At 56.5% G+C, this 26048-nt stretch overlaps 1 protein-coding gene across 1 annotated transcript; it reads right to left on the bottom strand.

The window, feature by feature from the left end:
• Positions 1-24092, bottom strand: MMD2 (monocyte to macrophage differentiation associated 2). The gene is made up of 7 exons (XM_039878796.1): positions 24009-24092; positions 8935-9016; positions 8229-8389; positions 7510-7584; positions 4102-4203; positions 3283-3352; positions 1-858 (listed from the first exon to the last, which is right to left on the bottom strand). Exons 1-7 carry the CDS (start codon positions 24053-24055, stop codon positions 655-657), a joined length of 741 nt encoding a protein of 246 aa, XP_039734730.1. The 5' UTR covers positions 24056-24092; the 3' UTR covers positions 1-654.
• Between the last annotated feature and the right edge of the window lie 1956 nt (positions 24093-26048).

The following is a 26048-nucleotide window of genomic DNA, read 5'->3' as shown; positions in this document are numbered from 1 at the left end:
AGGGAGCGAAGACAGGCATGCTCCCTCACATGGGGACATTTAACTGTCCTGGCCACGTGCCTACCGCAGGGCACACAGCAGGAGAGGCAAAGGGGTGCCGGAGTGAGCATCGAGCCACTTGCCCGTGGCTGCCCAGAGCACCGGCTGGAGAAGGCTGATGTCGCCCACGCTGCACTTGACTGGCGATGTCTGCATGGTCTCGGATCCTCGTCATTCCCGCCCTATGAGCTGGCGACTTTCCCTGGACAGGGGACCATCTCCCAGCCAGGGCTTCGGTAGCAGAGGCGGCCCTGGCCGCCCGGTGGGAACAGTTCACCAGACCCCTTGTCCAGTTTCTCAGGACCCTAGGAAACACACTTGGCCCGTCGTGTCCACTTCGCCCGGAAGACGTACGCTCCCTGCTCTGAAGACGTGGACGTCGGCTGTATTAGGAAACACTTGTCTACAACAGAAACGCATTACAGGGTTAACGTCGCCTCTGCAACAATGACGAAACGCATCCTTTCTCATCTGGGACCCAAGGGGACTTCTGGCTGTCACCAGAAGTAACCTGGGACCCGGCGAAGGCTCTGCCGGTGCGAGAGCAGACAGGCCTGGGCGCTGTGCTCCGGGCTCACGTCTGCAGAAGCCCAAGTGTCACCAGTCTGGGCCGCCTCATTTGGACACCCTGGCCTGCAGGGTGCCGGGCAGATAGAGGTACCTCCAGATGGCATAGTAGTGGGTGCCGGCGCCAAACGCCACAAACAGGTGCCAGATGGCGTGGGCGAAGGGGATCCTCCCGTCGCTCTTGAAGAACACCGTGCCGACGCAGTAGAAGGCGCCTCCGGTCACCAGCTCCCAGACGCCCTTGGTGTCGGGCTGTCGGCAAGGGCAAGGGTGGGGCACAGGTCAGAGGAGCGGCCAGCAACGTCACGAGCACCCGGCCATCGCCCCCACCCACCCAAATCGAAAAGACCCAAACTCCCGGGGGGGGTGTCAACGCCGTGAGGTCACCGGTTCTCTCCGGATCAGCTCTCGCGTGTGACGCGTTTCTATCACAATCTCAAAGAATCTTTTATAGCGTTTTTATCTTGTCTAAAAAGCAACACTTCTGGGTCTACACCCAAAAGAAGGGACAGCAGGCACTCGAGCAGGTTCTCGTAAACCCAGGTTTGAGGCAGTGCTATTCACAACGGCCCAGAGGCGGAAGCAGCCACCCAAGTGTCCATCAGCGGGTGGAGGGACAGATGGGTGAACAGAATGTCATTTGTGTTATCGCATTCGATGCAATACTATTCAGGATTAACAGGACGGAAGCTCTGACATGTGCTGTTACCTGGATGGACCTGGAGGACATTGTGCCGAGCGAAATAAGGACACAAAAGGACAAATACTGTCTGATTCCACGTCTACGAGGTCCCTAGAGTGGCTAAATTCATGGAGACGGAGGTAGAATAGAAGTTACCTGGGGGAGGGGAAGGGGGAGAGGGTGGGGAGTCAGTGTTTGATGAGGGCGGAGTTTCAGTTTGGGAAGATGAGAACGTTCCGGAGATGGTGGTGGCGGTGGCTGCACGACAATGCGCACGTGCTTAAAATGGTTAAGATCATAAAGTTATGCATATTTTAGCGCCACGCTTGAACAGTCAAACATGCGCGTGGCAAAACACTTCAGAGAAAACCAACAAAAACGAGTAAGGGAAAAGTTCGTGGTCCCAGCCCTCGGAGATGACTGCCCTTAACGTGGAGTCATTGTCCAAGGGACTCAGGCGGGATGAGAGGGGGCGGAAAGTAAGGAGAACCCGCCACGCTGTCCCTCTGTCTCCCCGGCCCAGTCCTACAGGTGACAGTGCTTTGCGGTGTCCTCCAGGAGCTGCCTCTGCACGCACAATCCACCACGTGCACAGATGCGTGGGAGGTAGCCAGTGGAGACGGCGCCCCCCGCCCGCCCGCATCCTGCAGCTTCATCTTCCGCTCGCTGGGCTGACGGGGCTCCGTCCACACCCCCGTGTAGTGTCTGCTACTCAAATATGAATGACATGATAATAAAATGCACACTACCCAGCACTTGTTAGCACTTCCGACGTGCCGGGCACTGTACTAAGGGCCTCGCTCCAGTCCTCTAGGGCCATCTTCACGACGGCCTCAGAGGCGGGAATCGCCTTGAGGGACAGTCACGTACGACATCGTGCGAAGCGAAAAAAGCACGCGGCAGAAGGGCACATGCAGCGTCATCTCATTTTCAGAAAAGAAAAACCGACAAGTCCGTGTGTCTGCATATCCACAGAGACTCACATGCAAATGAGAAAATGGAAAAGGCCCACGGCCAACGGTTAACGGTGGCTGCGGCCTGGAGGAAGCGGGAGGGGACCGCGGCCCACTGCCGTCCACTTCCAGACGGGACTTACCGTTCGCGGTGAGTATGTGTTTAAATGTACATTTACTATATGTAAGTACAAATACGTATTTAAACGTATAATATGGAATTTGGTGGAGATTATATAATTTAATAGATGTAACTTAAAATACATATTTAAAACAAAAATAAACTTGGGGAAAAAGGCGACCTGTAAAAATGAATACGGATCATAGGAAAAACGCTGAGCAAGAAAACCGAATGGGACAAGATTTTATTGCCGACGATTAAAATGCGATGAAAGCGACGATCAGTAAAACGGTTTGGTACTAGTATAAAAACTGGCCGGTCGATAAAACAGAAGTGAAATTCCAGAAACAGACCCATGTGTATATATGAATTCAACACGTGATGAAATGAGCATCTTTAAATGGTAGATAAATGAAATAACTGGCCAATCATTTGGGGAGGAATCACCCTATATAAGAGAAACTGCGGTGGGGATAAAGCGTTTAAAATGAGAAGTTAAACCACAAAAGGAACAGGAGGAAAGATAGATAAATATTTATATGAGCTTGGAATAGCCATAATTGTTAAAGCGAAAGCCATAAAATTAAAAAAGAAAAAAAGAAAAAAGAAAATCAATTAGATGTGAATACATAAAATGTTAACATCTGCCAATAATAATAACTTAAAAATAATGCTGCTCTCTGGCCTGGGGAGGTAGCGGACAGGCTGAGCTTCCTGTGTCCAGCTGACAGACAGGGCAACTGAGGCTCAGCCAGAAGAGGCCCTCAGGGTCTACTGTCTATTTGGGGGAGTCACGCTGACACGCCGTGCCTCAGTTTCCTCTGCTCTCAGAGGAGAAGGCTCAACTTCACAATCTCGGGGGACAGCCTGGGTCCTCTCCAGCTGGAGGCGAGGCCCCACGCCGGGCAGGTGGGACTTACCATGGAAAGGATGACCAGGGCGGGGAAGAAGCCCATGACGACGTAGCACAGCAGCTCCACAAGCTTGTACCTGGCAGGAAGACAAGCCACCTTGGCCTCCGGAGAGCTCCCCGTTCTGAGCATGAGAAGACACCCTGACAGGAAGGGTGAGAGCACGCCTGGGCTCACGTGTCACCCCGCTACACCCCACGCGGGGGCCGGCAGGGCCGGGTGGCCTTGGACCGGTCTCTTTCTCTCTCTGAGACTCGGTTTCCGCAAGTGACATTTGAGGGTTGCAAATGCAGAGTGCGGGGTGCGTCCAGGCACTTCCCGAGCGCAGGCCCAGGGCAGACGTAAGGGTTTGACCCCAGCACCTTTGCCCACGGGGCCCTGCGGCCACTCTCCGTGGACCTGAGTGGTTGCATCGGCCGACATCTCCTGCCTCCCTGGAGATGCCGAGAGCGTGTCCTTCCCTTTGCTTCTACGGCCCCGTTTCCCTCCCCTCTCGATAATCCCCGTCCTGTCACTCATCAGGCCAGATGCACAGAGCCTCTCCCCTCACCAGCTAACACAGCTTAGGCAGGGCAGGTAACAAGTTCAAGTTCAAGTTCACATGAAAAGTTCAGCATGTCTCGGAACCCACAAGGTCTTTTTCAAAAATTCTCCAGACTGACCCTGTGCTGTGGACCTGGTGGCCATCCCTGCACCTCAGCACTGGGACGCCAGGCAGGGCACTGCCCTCCCGCTTCTGGGGCCTCACGTCACCGGGGGCAGGGAAGAGGAGGCCCGGCTGCGGCACTGAGGGGCACCCCGCCCGACAGAGCCCCCAGCCCTGCTTACCGCTCGTGGAAGAAGAAGACGTAGACGGTGCCGACCGAGGCCATGACCCAGACCAGCCAGCGCATGTGGGACGCCCAGGGGCCCAGCTCGCGAAGGTTCAGCCTGGGAGAGAGAGCCGGGGGCACAGCCTGACGGGGGCCCCCTGGGACCTCACCCTCCACGGCTGGCCCGTCACGGGAAACCGACCCCGGAGAAGCCCCGTCCTCTGTGGCTGCACAGGTGGGACCTGAGCTCTCGTGAGAAGACACGTGGAAAGACAGAAAGAAAACCTGACACAATACGCAATGACTAGAGGAAAATTAAATTAGCAAACCGATAACGTCCCAGCGTGACGGGAAAGGCCATCCGACAGTGCCAGGAGCCTGAACGAGGGGAGCCTGGGAGGGGGCGGAACCCACCGGCTCCGACCCGCACGCATCCGGGGACCCAGCGTCCAGCCAGGGAGACGCCGTACGGTCGTGCGCCAGAGCCCCTCACCCACGGACCGCAGCACGTGCCTCCTTCGAGTCAAGATTTTAAGCAGGGAGCTTAGATGTAAGCCCGATCCGTCAAAAATATAAATAAACACATACAGAAAAATGGTTTTTTTCTGATCGAGGCAGGGATGGGGGGCTTGGGAGTCATTCACGCCCCCCCCCCGCCCCGACCCTCCAGAAAAGAGCTGAAAAACCAAGCGATACAAAGAAAAACCACCCACCACCTCTCGTCTTATGTCCCTCTGCACTGTGCACCCAGGCGTCCAACCAGGAAGCTAGCCGTCACGCCGTCCTCGTCCCCCGCATCCAGTCGACCCCCGAGTTCTGCGGATTCTCCCTCCTGAGCAGCTCTCGAGCCAGCCACGGCTCCCCGCCTCGGCATCACGTCCCTCCCTCACGGCCACAACTGTGGCTCGCTTCCCCGTGTCAGCATTGGCACGGTCAACGCCTGTGTCCCTGTGGGACCGTCAGGCCCCGTAGGAGAGAGAGCCCTGCCCGTGTTTGCGGCCGCAGCCTCAGACACCAGCAGAGGATGGGGCGGAGCCGCACGGAGCCGCTGCTCGGTCAGCCCCAGCCAGGGATAAAGGAAAGAAGCCCAGGCATTCGATCGGCAGAGGGGAGGACAGTCCGAGGTGCCTCTCGAATCTACGTCACGGAGCATTACTGCGGCTGAGCACCAAACTTACCTCGACTCTTCTCGTCGACACCCAAGAAGAAACCTGAGGTCACCCAGCTCCTGACAGGCTGGGGGTCAACTCGGGGGTCGGGGGGAACGTGCCCCTTCCGTGGCCTCCAGCTTCTCTCCTGCTCTCGGCACACTCCACTGGCCTCCCACCTACCCGCTCAAGCTGCACCCCTCACCCAGGACCTGCGTTTATTCTAGAAGTCTCCATATGCCCACCTGGCATCTCACGACCTGAAGCACACAGAAGACCAGCAAGCCTTGCCCGCTCCCGAAGCCCAGCAGAACAGGGTCTGGCGACGCCCCCAGGTGGACAGCAGCAGGGGACTCCCCAGCACCCCCACAGTCACTGACTCCCTGGGGACCTGCCATCTGGCCCTTGTCTCTCTCCCCCACCTCCGGTCAGTCACAGTCCACTTTGTTTCCTGTAAATATCTTTTCCATTTATCCTCTTCTCTTGACCTCCACGGCCACCACCCAGTCCAGGCCACCACGGTTTCGCTCCTCGGTCCTTGCACCAGCCTCCTCCGTGGCCCCTGGCAACCAAGGCAGCCACCCTTCAGAGTCAAACGCCATCCGCTCCTAAGCGTAGCCCCAGCAACCTCCTGCCTGTGCCAGAATGCCAGAGGCCCAGGCGTCCATAGTCACCGCACACCTGGAGACCACGCAGACACCTGTCACAGCAGCGTGGGCGCCTGAGGGGCAGGCCCCCAGGACGCTGTCCAGCACCCTGCAGCAGGACTCCGTGAGCCTCACCAGACCCAAAAGAACCACCGCTCCATCACTAAGAAGTTCAAGGTCAGGCAAAACCGTCACGTGAAGACAGACTTCAGGGCCGTGGTTTCCCCCGGGCATGGTGACTGCAGGGACGAGGGGGCTCTGTCCCTCCGTCTGGGTGCCGTGTGACGCGCTGCTGAGAGGAGCGTTCATGCCCGCACATGCTCGCCGGAAACGGTACACCCCCATCGACGTGTGGAGTGATCACCCCCACGCATACGGCAAAACCCCTTTGTTAGCCGAAACGATGAAAGAGAAGGCCCCATTTAGGACAGGACAGCCAAAAATAGGAATTTCCTTGGAGAAAATGGATCACCAAACCTTTCTGTGCCCCCCGCCCAATCTCAGAACAGTACACCTCCTCCAAGCAGCCCTCCTGAGGCCCCCACGCCAGGGCAGTGCCTCCTCTGAGCTCCCATGTCTGAGCGCACACAGGACCATCGCACTGTGCCGTCATGGTCCTGTCATAGACCCTCGTCCACCAACAGCACCCGGCACCGCCCAGCCACGCAGGACACAGCAAATGCGATCAGGACCATCCTGCGGGCTCCCCAGGCCTTCAGCACGTGACCTGAGGCTCAGCGTCTCTTTATTCCAGAACTGTGGGAGTTTAAACTGTGCTACAAACTGTGGAGGGCGACCTGGCAATAGTCCGCGAAATTATGAAGGCCCACTCCCGGCCACCGAGAAGTCTGAGTAAGTCTCGGAATTTATCCTGCAAAGATCAGACTCAACTCTCCGAAGCTGCTGTTTCTGTAGGTCAAAGTCGCCTCTTATCAATTTCATCAGATTCAAGCCCACAGATCCACACACGCGTGAGCTAAAGGATACACAAACCAGGCTATTCACTGCGGTGTTACTTATGACAGCCAAGGAATGCAGTGTCCCAATGTCATAAATATCCCTAGACACGGGGCGGCTGAGAACACCACGCTGCTGTAAAAAATACCGGGACTTCATCGGCGTCTCATCGACGTGCAAACGCGGGAAGATCTCCCCCCGCATTGCTGTGAGAATGGAAGCCGCCCGCACGGCAGTGGGCGCGCGGCCTTCCTGCCGCGTGAACCGTGGGAGAAAGTAGACGCGTGAACACGCACTTCCGAATAGACGGTGTGAGCACGCGAGTTTGCGCCTGTACACACCCGCAGAGAGAGAGCTCACACAGATACACATTCACACCCGCAGAGAGAGAGCTCACACAGATACGCGTTCACACCCGCAGAGAGAGAGCTCACACAGATACGCGTTCACACTCACGCGTGTCCTCTCCCACGTGGAAAATGACTCTGGAAGGACACGGGCGATGCTGCTCAGTCGCTTCGGGGCGGGAGAATGGGCGGGGGGCGTCTTTCACCCTGCTGTGTCGTGCCCCGTCGGCGGCAGCGTGCTAGCCAGCCGCACACGACAAGCCACGTGAACGAGGGAGAGGGAGGGAGCCGGCCGGGCCCTTCCCGGCGCCGGCGCGGTACTCACCAGGGCGCGTAGGAGGCCGCTATGAAGAAGTAGATCACCATGCGGTCGAACATGTGCAGTGAGTGCTCCACCGTCCTGGGCGCAGAGGGCGGGTCAGGGCCCCGCAGCCCCGGGCTCTCCCACAGCCGGGGAGGGCCCGGGACGGGGCGCGCCCGCCTCCATCCAGACACCACCCCAGGCCTCCCGGCGGCGGTGAGGGCCAGGGCAGTGGTTTTCAAATCTGCCTCCCGCCCACCCTGGGGTTGAATGGAGACGCCTCGGGGGTCCACTGAGGACCCCCTCTCCTCTCCTCTGCATTTCTATTGTATACACCGGACTTTTCAAATGATGAAAGAATTCGGTGGCTTAAAAAAGCATGCCAAGATGACTAAACTATGCTCCCTGCAGGTGCTCTGGGTTCTGGTACTGTAGTTCGGTCCAGGCTCCAGAGCCAGGGGCCTGGGTTCGAATCCCAGCCCTCCCGCTCAGGGACCGTGACCGTGGACAAGTCCCTTCCCCTCAGTCCCCTCGTCTGAAGACAGGGACGATGTCGGCAGGTGTCACGGGGCTCTGCGAGGGAGGATTGAGTTAGCACTTAGCCCAGGGCCAGACGGGAAGTGCTCCATGATGTGAGCCGGCATCCCCGAGGCAAACTCCACATCCTGCCTCCCTCAGCCCACAGTGGGCCCCCATCCCGTCCCCTGCCCAACGCGCACCCCTCCCGTGGACTGGGCAGGTACCTGAGGTGGCTCTTCTTCCAGGAGATGGTGTGGAACACGGTGGACACCACGAACAGCCCACAGAGGCAGAGGCCGTAGATCCAGGCCGAGATGGTCTCCCAGTCGTCATCCGACAGGAAGTAGAGGTTGGAGCTGCCAAGGATGCTGGGAATGATCCAGAGCTGGAAGCAGGGAGGGGACACACAGGTGCTCCAGGGCCGGCCTCTGGCCTGGGGTCCAGGGCAGTACAGAGCCCAGGAGGCCCCTCCACGCACACCGGCCTGCCTTTTCTCCAGACCCGCCCGGCCCAACAGAACTGCCCGCCACAGCCGGGCTGTCCTAACCTGCACTGTCCAGCTTGGGAGCCACAAGGCTCCTGAGCACCTGCACTGTGACATGTGCCACTGAGGACAAAAGTCTCAACTTTATTTCATTTTAATGGATTTCTACCCAGAAGACCCCTCACTCTCAAGCCGTGGTGTACCCATCGTCTCCCCTGAGAGCGCTAGGAACTCCCCACGGCAGAGGGGCATCCTCGTCCCGTGTACCCAGCGGCCTTCCCTCGAGATCCCGCTCGCTCCCCTGAGGGCCACGCAGGACTTGAGGAATGGGGTCAGTGGGGACCTGTGGTCAGGACGCTGAATCTCTCCAAGGACGAAGAGACTGCCCCCCTACCCCAACCTGGAAGGTCTTCTCTCAGCACTCAGCCCCCCGGGAGTCAACTCACAGCGTGGGTAGCACAGTTGGCGGCATGTTCGTACTCTGTGGGCTGGTACCTCTTGTGGGCGGGGACTCGGTGGTTCATGAACCTGAAACAAGGAGCACGGGTCCTGAAAACTCGGTCACAGAATCCCAGGAGGCCCGAAGACCTCAGCCCTACAGGTGGAAGGGAGGGGTCCCCCCTGCCTCCCTGCCTCCCTCCCTTCCTCCTTCTCTCTATTACATCGTTTTGGACTATCCGATACTTTGTGCCTCATCCCCAGCATGGTGTTTGTCCCAGAACTCTGCTAAATATCAGGGTGCAGCATCCTCTCCATTTCCTATTTTTAATTTTCTTTACGCATCCCTGACACACAGTGCAGCTCCCCAAGGGTACAGCTTGACAAACTTTTACATTAGGACACAGACACATGACCATCGCCCAGGACAAGCCAGAGCTCACCTCCCACCGCCGGAGAGTGCCCTGACGCCCCTTCCCCCATCCTCATCGTCACCGTCATCGTAGGTTGGAAGTTCCTGAACCTTCTATCTATAGGCTCACACGGCACACATCCCTCTGTGCGATCACCAGGGCTGGTCTGGAGGTGAGGAGGGGACACCTCCGGGTGGTTCGGGACTCTGTGCAGGGGTGTTTGAGTCAGGCGAGGAGGGTGAGCCCGGCTGGGCAGGGAGTGGGTGAGATCGGCACACGCCTGGCTCTTGGGCCAACGGGCTGGACCACGCTGGCTCAGAATCAGGCGGGTGGGCAGTTCGCCAAGAATCATCATCCGCCAGATGGGGTGAAACTCCTCGGAAACACCAAAAACGTTCCCCCCGAGGTTCCAGTTATTACTAGAAAGACCTTCGACGACGGGAAGCGAGGGCGTGGTGCAGCAGGGCGCGGAGCACTCCCCGGGCACCCTCTGTGGGTTGGGTCCATGCACTCAGTGGAGCTGACATTTTCTGTACCCTCTGGGGAATGTCTGTGGGCCCCTGCCAGGTGCTGGGGGGTGGCAGTGCTCTCGGGGTGCTGAGGGAGTGCTGACGTCAGCACGCCAGCTCCCGTAGGATCTGTGCCCCCCTGCACAGGCAGATTAAACGCTGGGCTTACAGTCATGGACAGGATGGAGGACCCTCCCCTAGAAGCGGAGACCCCAAGGAAGCACAGAACAACCAGCCCGTCAGCCCGCCTTCTTCACAGGTGGCCCGGGAGGAAGTCATCAACGGCCAAGACTGGCTTCTAAAGTAATGCATAATGACAACAAAAACAGTGTTGTGGGGTGGACTGTGCCCTCCAAAAATTCCTGTGTTGGAGTCCGAACTCCCAGAACCTGAGCGCGTGACCTTGTGTGGCGCCAGAGTCATTGCGGCATATGGAATGCGTGAACATGAGGTCACACTGCAGGGTGTAGGGGGCCCTTTTCCAGTACGACTGGGGTCCTTGTAAGAAGGGAGACGCAGAGGGAAGAAGGCCATGTGAGGACGAAGGCGGGTCTCGGAGTGACACGTCCGCAAGCCGAGGGACACCAAAGACTGCCGGCAGCCACCAGAAGCCGGGAGAGAGCAGACGGTCAGTCTGAGCCCGTGGACGCGGCCAGACCTGCCCACGCCTTCATCTTGAACTTCCGGCCTCCAGACTGCGAGAGGATAAACTTCTGCTGTTTTAAGCCACCAAGCGTGTGTGGTCATTTGCTACCACAGCTCTAGAGACACCAACATAGGTACACTCAGGGTTGATTTTGACAGATTCTGCCCCAAAACACCCTGAGGGGGCTGTGCCGATTTACGCCCCTGCAGCTGGGCTGGGATGCAGCTAAGGCCCTTCCTTCTCCGGGGCGGGAACCCAGGCTCCGACCAGAACCTTCCGTGGCTGCCAGGCACAGCCTGACCGCCCTCTCTCCCTCTGCCCCTTTAACGAACACCCTAAGCCACCCATGGTGCCAGCCACGCGGGGCTCGAGGGTGATGTCACGGTTGCCATGGCGACCCAGGATGGGCAGTTATTCATTTATTTCTGGGCTCTACAAAACTCTCCTTGTCTCTCGCCAGAGCAGTGGCAGCTATTGAATGTCCAGGACAGACAAAGGCCGGCGAGAGAAAGCGAGGTCTGGATTCGGGGCCCGGCGCCAGGGGCAGACGCCCAAGAAATCAAGTTCCCACCGCCCCCAAGAACCAAGAACTTCTCTTTAACTCCTTGTGGCCCAAGTCCTTTCTTCGTAAACCTCTAGGCAGGCATTTTAAGACGACGGGGCATTGACTGTTTAATTTACGTTTTCATTTTTATTTTCATTTACATACAGTAAAATTTCATTCCTTTTTTTACTATACAGTGTTATTCTAAATTTTATTATAAGCAGTTATAGAGAATCGTGTCACCATCGCCACGATCACGATGAATAGTAGATCCATCGTCCCCCCCAAAATGTACTCTTGGTCCCCGTCCCTCTCCCCAGCCTGTTCTCTGTCCCTACGGTTTTGCCTTTTCCAGAATGTCACAGAGAAAATGGAGTTATACAGTCGTCCTAAGCCTTTTTTCAAAGTCTAAAGAGAATTTATTGTATAAAGTCCAAGCGCATTCTTAGGTGAAAAGAGACTGTTTTGAATGCCATAGTTTCTTACTTTCCGTTCGAAATGCATCGAACACAAACTTGCTTTATGCGAGAAGAAAATGGACCTTCCTAAATGTGACATTACTCATCTTGGCAATTATTCTCAACCCTTCCACGCTCTCGTTTTTGTTGGCTTTTCTCTGTGCGGGCTTCTTCCGCTCGGCACGCTGCGTGCGAGATTCGTCCGTGCTGGGTTGTGGCTCTCTTCCCTTTGCTGTTAGGATGCTCCAGTGCGTGGACGTATAACCGCTTGCTTATCCATTCCCCAGCCAGGGCACAGTGGAGTCATTTTGAACAGCCGAAATCCACGGATAAAATTTAGAATGTTCTAGAACAGAGCTGGCAGTCCAATAAGCAGCCTTCGAGATTGTGGGAAATGTCTCCTACATGAGTTGACATTATGAGCAGATAAAATACAGGAAGCAATGGACCTTTCTACCTCCCCCAGGAGGACAGAAGCCCCAGCCTGCGGCCAGCCTTTGCTTCTTAGATGACCATGTGGCCACGGCATTTGATGGCGGTGGGAGGGCGGCTCCACGTGGAGGGCTCCCAAACTCAGCCAGGATCCGGAGCCAGATGGTGGCAGAGAGACAAGGACAGAAGGGCGAATTCCCTCCAAAACTGGAAGGGCAGGGGCTTTGGCGAAAGGCACGGCTGGGTGAAAAGTCCTTGCAAGGTCACTTAGCTGCTGTGTGACCGACGGGAAATTGCGTAACGTCTCTGGGCTGCGGCTTCCTTCTGCAGAGAGGGAGATCTTATCACCCAGCCTGCAGCTACCATGAAATAATGGGACTCAACAGCCCACACAAGGGTGCCCGACACACCCAACACTCGAAGGGCGGGCATTCTTTCCACCGAGTCCTGGAGAACTCCCCAGAGAGCCCAGGCTCTGTTCTTACTGGCGCGTGGCCCCTCCAGGAACCTCACATGGATGTCCCATTTAGACCCCACAGCATCCTTGCAAAGTAGATGTTATTATTCCGACTCGAAGACGAGGCTACAGGAGGTTAGGCCAGTGTTCCTCAGTCTTGGTCGGACATTAAGAATGGCCTGGGAAACAGAGGGATGAATCGGCAAAATGTGGTCCATCCACACAGTAGGGTGTGGTTTGCCACAGGCACCGGGCTCAGCGGGGGGCAGCCAATGGGGTTCGGCTCACACGCCAAGTCGATCGATCGGGCGGTGGAGGCTGCTGGACCTCTGCATCGCAAAGGACTCGGTGTGGTGACGGATTTGGAACTCCTGCCGTGGGCACAGGGCAGGCACCAGGAAGCTATCCTGGCTTGAGAGTTCACTGCCCTCCTCCTCTCTGAGCCTCATGACGAAGCCACACACTGACCGGGGCTGAGACTGTGTCCATCATCCTACCCAGGGATCCAGTGAAGCGAAGCCACAAACTAGGAAGCTTTCCAGCGCCCGCCCGGCCTGGGTGGCCCTGTCCGTGGTTCTGACGGGAAAGGTCCTGCCAGTTGTCTTTCACACTATAGTATAACGTACCTGGGCATCCTCTCCAGGGTGGAGCACAGCTCGTCCTTCTGGAGGCAAAAGGAGGGGAGAGCCAGAGCTCTACCCCAGCTCCTGAGGTCACCGCCTCCTCAGCCGGTGGTCAGCGTAGCCCCGGCCAAGGGCTGCCCACACCCCGTCCCCTGGACCCCGACTTTGTCAGTCCCTCTCACCTTGGAAAATCTACACCTCGAGATGACAAGTTAGGGACAGTCCAGCCTTTTAAACCCTTCCGAGTTTCTGGAGCCAGCAGCCTCCTGAGGCAGGGGTGAACCCCGCCAGGACACGCGGCTCGCCCAAGGCCACACAAGTTCAGTCAGCTGACTCGGAAAAGCGGAAAGACGCTCCAGAGGCGAGACTGGGGGAAGAGGGGGGGAATATTATTTTTTTCTTTCTATTTCTGTGTTGCTTCATTGACTGCAATGTTCACTTATACTTTAGTAATGTTTTTAAACATCTCGTCAAGCAACGCACGTTAAATACGAAAGTCTGCCTTTGAAATCAATTATTGAGACATTCTCGAACCTGCCTCGTCTGAGTTGGGGGAGGGGAGTGGAGGGGCTGGTCCCCAAGAGAGTTCTGGGAAGCCCCAGATGCCCACTCCCGCAGAATGAGAATAAGCTGTGGACTATCCAGGCCGCGGCGAGAATGAGGGAAGGTGACCGCCGCCCGAAGTCCGGGCGCTGCCCAGACACAGCACCGGATGACGGCGCGTGCGACTGGATTGCGCACAGAGGAACTTCGAGACCCAGCAGCGGGGGCTTCGCGCGTCACAGCCAGCACAGCGGCTGCCCCCGGGTGTGGGGGCGGAGACCAGAGGGGATGTGAGGAGGTCCCCAAACACGGGCGACGCGGGCATCCTGGTCCAAATGCCGGTTCCACACACACGCTGAGCTCGCGAGTGGTGGGGGAAAGGCACGCTGCCTCGGGTGCTGCCTGGCTGGGTCTGGGGGTGCGGGGCGCTTTCAGACCACTGCCCTGCGGTCACTACACACAGCCCAAACCTGCTGACCCCCCATCTGCCCCTGTCCCCACCACCTGGGCCTCCCTCCCTGAGCGCACCCAGCTGCTGTCCCTCCTTCAATGTGGAGCAGCCAGGCCCAGCCGCAGAGCTGCGGCTTCTCCCTCTCCTTCCGGCCTGGGGCGGGTGGGTCCGGAGCCCCCCGAGAGAAGCAGCCTTCTCCCCTAAACAAGCCTGGGCCCAGGAAAGCTGTGAGGCGGCCCCTTCGGGGCTGGGCTGGTACCTGGCAGTGGCAGCTCTGGATCCCCAGCACAGAGGACTAAGGAGGTTTGTCTGGGAGACAAAAGGGGTCTGTCTGTCCGTCTCGCAGAGGCGAGGACAGCCCAGGGCCGAGCCGGCCCCAGGCTCGGGCCTCCCCCCACCCCTGCCCCCAGCTTGGCCTCGGGCACCCTTTGTGTCCATTCATGAATTTGCGGCTCCTGAGAGGCAGACAGCATCTTGGCTCAGTCTTTGGGAAACAGAGTGGGAAGAAAAACAGCCCTTGGGCTGGTGCCACCTCAGAAGGGCTGTGAGATCCGAATCCCAGGGTAGAGCGGGCCAGAGACAGGAAGGGGAAACTGGACAAGGGGTGGGAGCGCGGGGGCTGAGCCCGATGCCCGGCCTGGGGAACGCGGGCACGGCCCTTAGGCGAGGACGCAGGCCTGGACGCTGCACGTGGCGGGCCATGGGGAGGGCGGCCCTGCGGTGTGCGCGTGCTGCAGCCCCTGGGGAGCGCTTCCCACTGTGACAGTGAGCGACCACCTCTCAGCAGGGACCACCCCCAGCCTCCCTGCCTCGCCAGAAGCTGACAGGTAAGAGGGCTCACAGGAAGCCCGACGTTCCGAGCCAGAAACCCTGGGGGTGAGGCTCCCACCTCTACAATTTTTGCACCCAGATTACAAAGGGACCAGAGCCAGCATCCTGCCCACGGCCCGGCCTCCCCGACTCTCTCCCAGGCGGCCCTGCCATGCTCTGCCCTCTTCCCGGACCACCCTTCCCTCTCCCACACACACCCCCTCCAGCCTCCCTAAAGAACTATCTGCCCTGAATTACCCACCCAAGTGCCTCGCCCTCCCCAGGGCTTCCCCAGCCCTCTGAGGGGGGGCCGGCTCCTCCAGCATCTACTGCCACTCGGTCTTATGACAGCACCCACCTTCCCTCCTCTCTCCATCCAGTTCAGGTGGAGCTACACCCCATCTCCACCCCAAGCCATGCCTGACTCCCAATCCCCAACCTCCAAAAGGGGGCGCTGTGATCTAGACCTGGCCCGGTGACAGCTCTGAAATGGGCATGTAATGCAAGGCAGGACAGGGGAAACCAATGCCAGGCGATGCTGCAGGGAAGGAACCTCGTCATGAGGACCGTGAGTGGTCCAGACAGCGGAGCCCCAGAGGGAACAGCGCCCGGAGAAGGAGGGAGACAGCGGGTCCCGTCCGAGATCCTGGACCCAGCTGCGCCCAGACCCACCGACTTCCCGCTCCTGAAGGCCGGCAACGCTTCTTCCTTCTCTCTTTTCTCCTCCTCCAACCCCCTCTTCTCTTTTTCCTTTACGACAGACAGTTCGCGAGGAGCCTTCTGTTCCTTGTAGCTGAGAGCCCCCAGTTCACCTCCAAACCCCGCCTCCCCTGGGCACGCAAGCAGGAGCCACACCCGCGTTTCCAGCACATTAGTCGATATCTCAATTGTGCGCTTGATCGCACGGGGCCGTTGGCAGACTGAGCCCTCCCCTAAACTTGAAGCTTCTGGAGGGCAGGAGGCAAGCTCCGCAAAAGATCCAGGTTTGCACCCCAGATCCTGGCTCTCAATCAAGTTTCTGAATGAATCAATGAACCCACTAACCAACAGTGGGTGCCCACCCAGTGGACAAGTCTGGCATGCCTGCCACATGCCGACCATGCGGGCCCCCCCGCAGGGGACGCAGAGGGTTTGAACAGCCCCCAGAGCACCCCTATTCCAAGGGGCTCACGGTCTGGCTGAGGGATGGCAAACAAAGATCCAGGACCTCCCGTGCTCTGCCCTGCTCCACTATGGGGACCTGGGACAAACCCGGAACGGTGACTGTGTCGGGGCGAATCTGAAGGTGCGTTTCTGCACTGCGGCCCGTCACTTACCTGGCACCCGCGGCATGCGGTTCATATGCGTTTCTTTACATTGCCCTCCGAACCACCCCGTGAGGAAAGCCAAATTTCCCGTTTCACCTATCCCTGCTCCTCAGCCCCTCACCTGGCCACGTCTCCACCTGAAGTTCTGTCACAGTCACCTGCTTGTCGTCTGTTTCTCACAGCAGAGCGCGGGCTCCGTGAGGCCAGAGCACGTACCCCCAGCACCCAGGACAGTGCCCGACGCGTCACAGGTGCTCGGCGATTACCGGCCGAATCGATGGACTAGTGGAATGCAGATTTACACGTAGTGCCGCCAAGTGTCCCTGGTGAGGGACCGGGTGTTGCTTGTCTGTCCTCTTTGTGGTCAATCAAACAACACGCTCGGCACAGCCCCAACCTCTTTCCCTCCCTCTCCAGCCCCAGCCCCAGCTGATGACTTCGACCAATGCAGTAATTACCAAAATCAAAGCCACAGACTCCTCCCAGCTCGCCCTTGGCGTGCGGGCTCTTGCCGGCTGTTTGGGGAGGCCCGCCCGCACGACAGAGCTTCCTGAAAAGCGGGACAGGTACTTAGTCCCAAGACGAGTCTTTCTCTTGGTGATCTCTTAAGGACAGGGGGTCTGCATGACTCTGCTTCGTTCTATGTTCTTCACTGTCCATTCTGTGGCCACCCAGACCCCTGCAGGCCAGAGGGACACGTCCCACACTCTGTGAGTGCGTGCACCTGGCCCATCCCTCATGCAGCTATGGAGGACCAGGCGCCCAGGGACGCTAGGGAACCAGTTCAAGGGCACCTTCAGAGGGGCCGGGATGGACAATACACCGCCGGAACACTCAGTGTGTGCCAGGCTCTGGGCCAAACACTCGCCCTCTTCCAAACTGTCCATTGTACAGACTAGGAAACTGAGGCTCAGAGAGTCAATCACCGAGGTTAGTACGACTTACTATTATTTCTCATTTTCCAAGAGAGAAAACCAAGGCACAGAGAGACCATGTAACACACTCAGGATCACACAGCCAACGTGTGGGGGGCGGGGGGCCAAGGCAAACCCAGCTCCCACAGAGCCCTCAAAGCACGAAATTCTAGATTCCACAATGAGTTTCGGGTGCCCTGCTGTTTGAGAAGCGACTTCCCTTAGTCACGGCGAGCCAGCCCCTGCCCGCACTCAGACTTCGTGAGCTCAGCCATCACTGTGCCATGCAGCCGAGAAACACTGACGGATGTCACAACACCCGTGTTTGTGCAGAGCCAGACTTAACGTCCACACGGCAGGATTCTTGCTCTTTGCACTGGCGACCAGGTGGGCTTGAAACTCCAGATGCGAATGCTTCCATTTTTGCAAAGTAAGACTCAATCACATTTGCAAAAATACATTAATAAACGAAACTAAAGTATTTCGGCTTTGCTTAAATACTTTTTGACTTTAAATTTTTTTTCTTTTTTTCTCTTCTTTAACTTTAAATTTTGTACTTAATTCATCTTAACTTTTTACATTTAATAGAAATTTTTGGCTAATTTAAAACAAAAATAATTTTTCCCAATTTTTTATATGTGTTTTAATTTACGTTTGTGGGATTTTTTTAAATTATATTTTTCATTTTAATTATTTAGATTAGTGCTCTTTAGGAGAAATTTCTGCCGCGATGGAAATGTTATGTGTTTACCTTGTCCCGTACAGGAGCCGCCGGCTGTACGTGGCTGCTGAGCTCTTGACACGTGGGGAGTGTGACTAAGGGACAAGCTTTTAAATTCCATTTCGTTCGATTATTACTATTAACAGAACCCGCATGTAAGTGAAAACCTTGAATATAAACCACATAGTTAGTAATTTTGCCGCGACAAAATTAAGAAAATAACAAATCGTATTATATACATCATAACTGATCAATTACGTACGTCTGTATTTTCTTTCTCACCCGAGCATTGCCGCTGGCCCAGCAACAGATGCCGAGACACGTGTAAAAATAAACTCGGCCGTTTCTGACACTGGTCAGCCCTCAATCCTAAAACGGCCACCGTGCTACTGTTTGTTCCGTTTCGTCACTATGGAAGTATCTTTGTCGGAAAGGAGGGCAGAGCCCATCTTGTTGAAAAGGTCGTCGGCGTGATTTTTAACTTTAAATAGTAGGACGTATGGCACGTGGGCCGCGAGCGTCCGGGGCGGGGCGGGGCGGGCCTGCCCGCGGATGAAGGGACGGGGCTGAGGCACAGATGGCACGCTCTGCCAGCCCTGCCAGGCCCTGCAAGGCGTGGGCGGCGGGAGGATGCAGAGTTCCAACCTCCGCGTCCGGTTCGGAGCGGCGCATGGACGCGATCGGGTGGGGTGACACTCTACGACTGGGTAATCACGATGACCGTTGTCCCCATGGTCATGTGGTTGGCAGAAGAGCAGAGTCCATGCGCACCCAGGTGCGAACCCCACCGTTAGCTCTACAACCCTGAGCAAACCCCACAGGGACAAGACTGTCCCTGCTCGCTGGCCTGCCAGCAATGAGCTGAGACAACGTGTGGAAAGTGCTTTGGGCTCATCTCCCCGATGTGTGGAAAGGGTTTCGGGCTCATGTCCCCGACTCCGTGAAGTGCTGTGCCGGCCCGGCCCGCAGTAGCCCAGCACGGCGAAACTCCCGCGAACCCCACCTCCCCAGCACCCCTCCCTCCACGCGGGCCTCCTGAAGTCGGAGAAAGCCGACTTTCAGCTCCCTGACGGTCCCGTGGATCTTCAGAAACTTCCTTTTTACAAACTGGTCGAGTCCTCTCTGGAGAGAGACAGGCTGTAAGCAACAGCTATGACATAACTAACCGCTCCATAGCACTGACCGTACGGCTGCGCCAAATGCTTCGCCTGCACTGTTTTAATCGCCGTAAGAACAAAAACGTGTTTACGAACCCGTAACCTTCAGGATTTCAGCGCCGTGGCTGGTCTAGGACTGGTTCTAAGTGGATTTGAAGGGACATGAGAGAGCGGGACAGGACCTAAATCGACAGAAGGCCTACCATGGCCACCTCGAGCATCACCACCCCCACATTAGCCTCATTCACAAGGAAGGAAGCAAGGCGTGGTGGGTAAGTCGTTTGCCCCAGAGAATCCAGCAAGGAGGAGGGTAGAATCAAAGCACAAGCACCAAGCCCCTGCCACTTCCCAAGGCCACCGCCCACGCGGGACACGCTGGGACCCAACCTCTGTGTGACCTGACAAGCAACTCCGGGCCTCACGACAAGACTGCGCTGTGGGGGCCGCCCCCGGTGGGAGCCCTCGGACCTGGTCATTGTAACCTGGGCAGTCGGCGAGCAGCACATGGCCCTCGTGACCCACGGGACTTGGCCAATGGCCAGAGCTGACAAAGGATCGGGCGTGTGTCCACACAGAGCGTTCTCCTGAACGCCGGCGCCTCGCCGCAGAAATGTCCCCACCGCACTGTTTACAGAAGTGAGATCTGGGAGATAAAGTAAGCGCAGGGTACGGTGATCGAATAGAAAATTGGTGCACAGTAAACTGAGATCGCGAATAATGACGAAAAGATTAGGGAGACGAGACGACAGCAGGTCAAATATTAAAAATTAGGACGAACGGCTGGCTGCAGAGTATAGAAAAAAGACTGGAAGAAAACAAACCAACATGTTTACCGTGATGACCTCGAGATGGTGGTGACCGTTTCTTGCATTTTTATACCCACTTCTCATGATTTAAAAAGTGTTCTCCGAGGAGCATGTCCTGCGTTTATAACTGTAACGTTGTTTTACAAGATCTGCTGAAAGCGACATTGCATTCAACAAGAGAGGGGACCGATGCCTTCAGAGGTTAATTCGCTTATCCAAAGTCACACAGCCAGTATTCATTCAACGGATTTTGTCTGGTCCCTACGCAGATGCCAGGAGCTGTTCCGGGCATGGAGGACGCAGCGGGGAACACGGACAGCCGGCTGGACTACTCTTCCCAGCCTCCTTTGCTGGGAGGCGTGGCCATGTGAGTAGGTCTCCCCCAGGGAAGGTGAGACTGTGCGATCTTCTGGGGCACGTAGAACCCAGCTTGTTTTTCTTCCCACGGCGAGAATGAGAACATGGCCAGAATCCAGAGCACCCATGTCCCCTTCCCGATCCTGCCTTCTTCCCTCCCTCCCTGAGAAGTAACCACTGACCTGATTTTGCAGTAACCATCATCTGGCTTTTCACCCGCCTTCCTCTGCACTCCTAAACAGAACAGGGGGTCGCCTGTTTTGGGGTGTCACATAATTGGAATCGTACTTTCTCTTACGTGTTGCTCCCGCTCAACACGTCTATGGGCTGCACCCACGTTGCTGTCTGTGGGATGCGGCTCCATGATGCGAACACACACCACTCCGCCAACACCGGGCGTCTGGGTCGCCTCGGTCTTGCTGACCGCGAGCGATGCCACCGAGAAGGTCCTTGTCCACTCCCTCTGGCGCACCTGTGCACAGCTTCTCCAGGGCAGACGCCCAGAAGAGAATGGCTGTGCCTTGGGATGCGCACCTGTCCAGTCCAAAGTCACATGATAATTTCTGTTTCCCAAAGTACTTATACAGTATTGTCACACTTCTTATATACTGAATACGATAACGGCGTCTCTCCCCCACCTTGTTTTTCAACGAGAGCAGGTTTACCGCTCATTCGTGTTCTTTCTTCCATGAAATGATTGTCTTTTTTTACATTTTCTATTGACTTGTTTGTCTTTTTCTTATCGTAGTTCTTTACATATTCTGAATATTAATTACTTGTTGGCTAATTGTGCCGCAAATACATCCTTCAAGTTTGTGGCTTTTCTTCTACTTTCTTTACGGCGTTTTTTGGTGCATAGAAATTCTTAATTTTTAACGTAGTCTAGTCTATCCATCTTTCCTTTTATGGTTTATACTTTTTATGCCTTCAGAAATCTTTACCTATCACGACGTCCTAAACATATTCTTTTATATATTCTAAAAGTTTTCAAGTCTTTTTTTAATTTTTACTTTTAAATCTTTAATCCATCTAGAAATACTTTTTTCTGTGTGGTGTGAGGTTGGGCTCCAGTTTCATTATTTCCATCTGGATAACCAACAGTCCCAGTGCCATTTATTCAATAGACCTTTCTTGCCTCCATTGATCAGCAACATCCCATTTGTCAAAATCAAATGTCTTACAGGCATGAGTCTGTTTCCAGCCTCTCTGTGCTGTTCCATCAGCCAGTTTTCTTGGCCTTTATGACAAGTATGTTTCTTGAGGTAGGTAAACCATTCGAAGACTCTATAAGTGAGAACCTTAACGATCAGCCGGTCCAACCATCCATTGAGAAACAGAGGCTCAGAGAGGGAAATCATCTTTTGCAGTGACGCACAGCATTTAACTAGGAGCGCCGTTAAAAATGCAATGTTTGTGTCCCTCTCCCTCCAAAAAAATTCCTATGTTGAAATCTACTTCCTAGTGTGATGGTCTTACACTAAGAGATGAGGACTTTGGGACATAATTGGGCCATGAGGGTGGAGCTCTCATGAATGGGATTAGTGCTCTTATAAAAAGAGGTCACAGAGCCAGCTCCTTCTCTTTCCGCCGTGTGAGAATATGGCAAGAAGTCGGCAATCTGTGATCCAAAAGAGAGTCTTCGCCAGACCCCAACCGTGCTGGCACTCAGATCTCCAGCCTCCAGAACTGTGAGAAATAATTTTCTGTTGTTTATAAGCCACCCGATCTGTGGAACTTTGTTATAGCAGCCAGAACAGACCAAAATAAACACTCATCTCTGCCCTGGAGAATATTCTTGTCCTGTTCAACATGGCAGCTGTGGGCCACATGTGGCATTTGAGCACTTGAAACAGAGCTAGTCCACAGTGAGATGGGCTGTAAGTACAAAATACACACCAGATTTCGAAGACTCGTCGGGGCGGTGCGGGGGGGAGGATGTAAAATGATGTCTCATAAATGTTTATTTAGTTACATATTAAAATGATAGCACTTTTATAAAGAGTTAACTAAAATATATCCTTAAAATTAATTTCACGTGTTTCTTCTTTTCCTTTTTAGGACAGTGAAATAGGAAATTTGCCACACATTAACCTGAACGGCTACGAGAAAATTGTAAACTTGTATGATATTTCTATTAGACAGAACTGGGTTAAACTATTATATTCACTCAATCACGAAGCCTTTATTTAAGGACCTAATTTGTGGTCTGCATGGTTTTAAGGACCCCACGATGAGAAGGGAAGGGAAACAGTTCTTATCGACGCATCCCATTTTCTCACAAGGACTCACCACCCACAGAAGATGCTTAAAAGAAGGAGCTCGTGGTCCAGCCCCCAGCCCGGCTGGAGAGCTCTATTCCGACTACAGAGGGGGCAGCACCAGTGTTCAAATCTGGACGTCACTGAGACCAAGCCTCTTGTCTTTATAGATCAACCAGCTGAGGTCCAGAGACCTTGGGACGCCTACCCAAGATCCCGCAGCGGGTGTGGGGCAGGCGAGGCCCCTGGTGGAGGCTTCTCCCCTCCTGTCTCGATTTCTGGGCTTCTCCCTTCCGTTTGGGTGAACACGCCACCAACTCACATCTAACAACGACACACAGGACCCTTGAGAACTTTGAAAACACCAGTGACCACACCTTAGAAGACACCACGCGATTCTGCAGCCAGCCCCTCCCACCTTCAAACCAGGAGAAAACCAACGGGAACTGGTCCTCACGACCTTCTCCCTGGCGCCCCCTTTCCCCTGTGGGACTTCTCCACTTTAGGAAAAAGACACTCAGCCCCCTCCCCCAGGAAATGGAGAGTGAGCCTGAAGGGGAAGGGCCAGCCCCGCCTCCCGCCTTCCCTGCCCCCAAGCCGGGCCACACTCAGCCCCGCCCCCTGGGGGTCAGTTGTGCTCAGTTTGACCAGAACTTGTAGAAACTTCATGGCACCAGGGACCCTTAACAGTGAGCCACGGGACAGGATCTCAGAGGTGATGCCGGAGCGCTCAGATTCACCCCCTGCCGCTCCCTACAAAAGCGGAGAGCTGGGGGGAAGCGTAGGAGGTGCGGGGGGGCAGAGGGGGCCTGGATGCCCCCTCAGTGCAGGGGCAGAAGGAGAGGCCCGGGCTGCTCTCTCAGGAGGGCTGTTCCCCCCCACCCCCCGCGCCCCGGAAACGCCTGGGTGCTGAGGGGCAACTTCATGTTTTCATGCCAGCTTTCAGGCAAGCCCACCCCCAAAACTCTTAGGGGAACTTAATAATTGTGTCCCCCACCCGCTGCCGTCCCCTAATTAGGAATCAAAAGCCACAGGAGCTTGGCGATCCCGCGGGAGTATCTGCCATCACCATTTTAGGAAAAGAGAGGCTCAGGGGACCAGGGACCGCACACTGAACCGGCCAACAGGTGCAGGCAGCTCTTCCTGGGTCCTGAGCCTCGGTTTCCCCACTTGAGAAGAGCAGCTCCCCATTCCTCCTGCTTGCTATGAGCGGGCTCGGGGGTGGTGCGGGGGCACAGGACAGTTGGGGACAGGGACGGGGGCGGGGTGGGGGGTGGGGACAGGGTCGACGCTTTCCTCACTAACAAAAGCGCCAGACACCAAGCGAGGACTCTGCCTCCGGGCTGTGCAAGTGCTTTCAAGGCGGCGCCATCGCGGAGCCCCCGGGGCTGGGGACTCTCACCCCCGTTTCGCACACACGGAAACTGAGGTTCAGAGAGGTGAAGCGACTGGCCTCAGGGCACCCCGCCGAGTGGAGGCGCTGGGACCCGCGCGCCCCGGGTCCAGGGCGCCGCGCCAGGCCGGGAGCCGCGGACAAAGCCCGCGGTGTCGGGTTTCTGGTTTCTCCCGCAGGGTTAGGGTCCCCTTACGGACGGGGACGCTCTGGGCGGCTGGCGCAGCGCCGGGGCCGCGGCCGCGCACCCCCTGCGCCGGGAGCCCCCCGCGCCCCGGCTCACCTCGCGTACTTGGTCTTCTGGAAATCCAGGAGCCGCGGGGCGAACATCGCGGCGGTTCCATGGGCGTCCGGCCGGGGCCCAGGCAACGCGAACTTGGCGGGGGGCGGGCGGGCGCGGGGCGCGGGCGCAGCAGGTAGGCGGGGGGCGCGGGCCGAGGCGGAGCGGGGGCGCCAGGAGCCGGAGATGCAAAGCCCCGGCAGATGGTGGCGGGGCGGGGCGGGGGCTCCGGGCCAATCGCCTTGGTCCCCGCGGCCCCAGCGCCCTCCCAGTGCGGGGCGGACCCGCCAGCTCTCGGCGTGGGTAGGGAGAGTGGAGAGGAGATCTGGGGGGGATCTCCTGCACCTCAACCCCTTCTTTCCCTGGGTCCCCTCCGCCCGTAGCTTTTCGAGCAAGAAGGCTGCCGGCCCTGGACACCGCCTGCGCGCCCGCCCTCGGCCCGGCGTGGCTGGCCCCCCGCGTGGACTTGTAGCTTCTCCCACCGCCAGCGCCACCTGCCTGGTCCCTTTGAGGCGCGCGGCCCCAAAAGATCCTCCCCGAATGGCTGCAGTCTCTGGGGAAACCCCCTTACTCCCAGAGGCTGTGACCCTCAGAACCCCGAGACAGGGCACGTGCACTGGTCGCTGGGTTCCTGGGCGCCGATGATCTGCCCATGCCTTCTGTCTTCTGTGAAATCCAGCTTTCTCTTTCAGTAGACCTTGGCCAGGATTCTGGGCTATGGGAAGCCACCTACTGGAAGGGGTGACACCCTGGGGGGTTGCTGGAGGCAGGACAGTCTTCAATGGGGAAGGACAGGTCCCCAAATTAAAAGAGAGGTTCCCTCCTTCCCATACATGTCAACCTCCTCCCCTCCCCTCCCCTCTAGTTCCCAAGTCCCAGCCCCCTGCTACTTTTTATAACCCACGCTTTATTTGACATCTTACTACACATTCAGAAAATCATCCCCAAGGTACCTAGAGCAAGATGAAGGAAAAAGACAGAGACTCCATGGACTTCATCTCTGCACTCCAAAGCCTGGGCATCCACGGACACCCACACCTGTTATTGGTGAGGACCAGAGGGTTGCAGGTAGATGCGGTCAGAGGCCACCACGGGGCTGGGGGTGGTGGCTGAGGGGAGGTACGGCTGGAGGTGGGGACCAGAAAAGGTTTCCAGGGACGTTTACAGGTAAAATCCACCAGACCCCGTTGATGGATTAGAGGTGGAGGGTGACCGCTGGCCCTGTGGGTAGGCACTGGTACCATTTGGGGGGCAGAGAGAGGAGACCAGACGGGGAGCAGCAGGAAGGCAAGGAAAGGAAGGCGTGAGTTGGGTTTTGGCCAAGTGAACTTGAGGTCAAGGTTGATATGAACAGAAGGCCAAGGGATAGAGTGCGGTGGGCTAGAGGGGCTGGCAGGGCAGCGCGCTCACCAGTGAGGAGGGGCCGGAGGACGGTACTGGAAGGATTTCTCAGAGGCATGGGTTTCAGATCGCCCATCTGGACCTCCCAGAGCTGTGACTTCCCTTATGCCAGCCTCATGAGACTTCTCCGTTAAATAAAAGGAAATAAGATTTACAATGCAATTTCTCGATCGCGTGAGCCACATTTCAAGTGTCAACAGACACATGTGGCCAATGGCTATCACATGGGGCCATTTCCAACACCATGGAAAGTTCCGTGGGACAGCATTGCAGTAGCAATGGAGCAGTCACGTTCAGGAAACTTTCGCTTCAGTCGTCTGTGCTTGGTTAGGATGGAAGGTGTATACTGGGGGTCGTGGTTAAGAGCAGGTGAGGTTCATGACTGTCGTGACCAGGGGCTCCTGTCCCCTTGTATGAAGGAGGGAAAATGAAGCCGAGAGGGATCAGGGGACCCTCCCAAGGTCACACAGCCTGAGGGGCAGGACCGGCACTGGAGCCCAGCTCTCCAGGCTCTGAGCTCATGGCCAACACACAACTCCAGGAGCCAAAGTGAAACCAAAGCAGGTCGGGCCCGGCCCTGAGTTCATGGCTTCTTCCCTGACCTTGACCTCCATCACCATGGCTCTGACCTCCCGCCCCCAC

The sequence above is a fragment of the Pteropus medius genome, unplaced genomic scaffold, assembly GCF_902729225.1.
Source record: "Pteropus medius unplaced genomic scaffold, Ma_sr-lr_union100, whole genome shotgun sequence".
Taxonomy (NCBI): domain Eukaryota; kingdom Metazoa; phylum Chordata; class Mammalia; order Chiroptera; family Pteropodidae; genus Pteropus; species Pteropus medius.
Note: the sequence above shows the minus strand (reverse complement) of the source record. Positions and strands in the feature narration are given on the sequence as shown.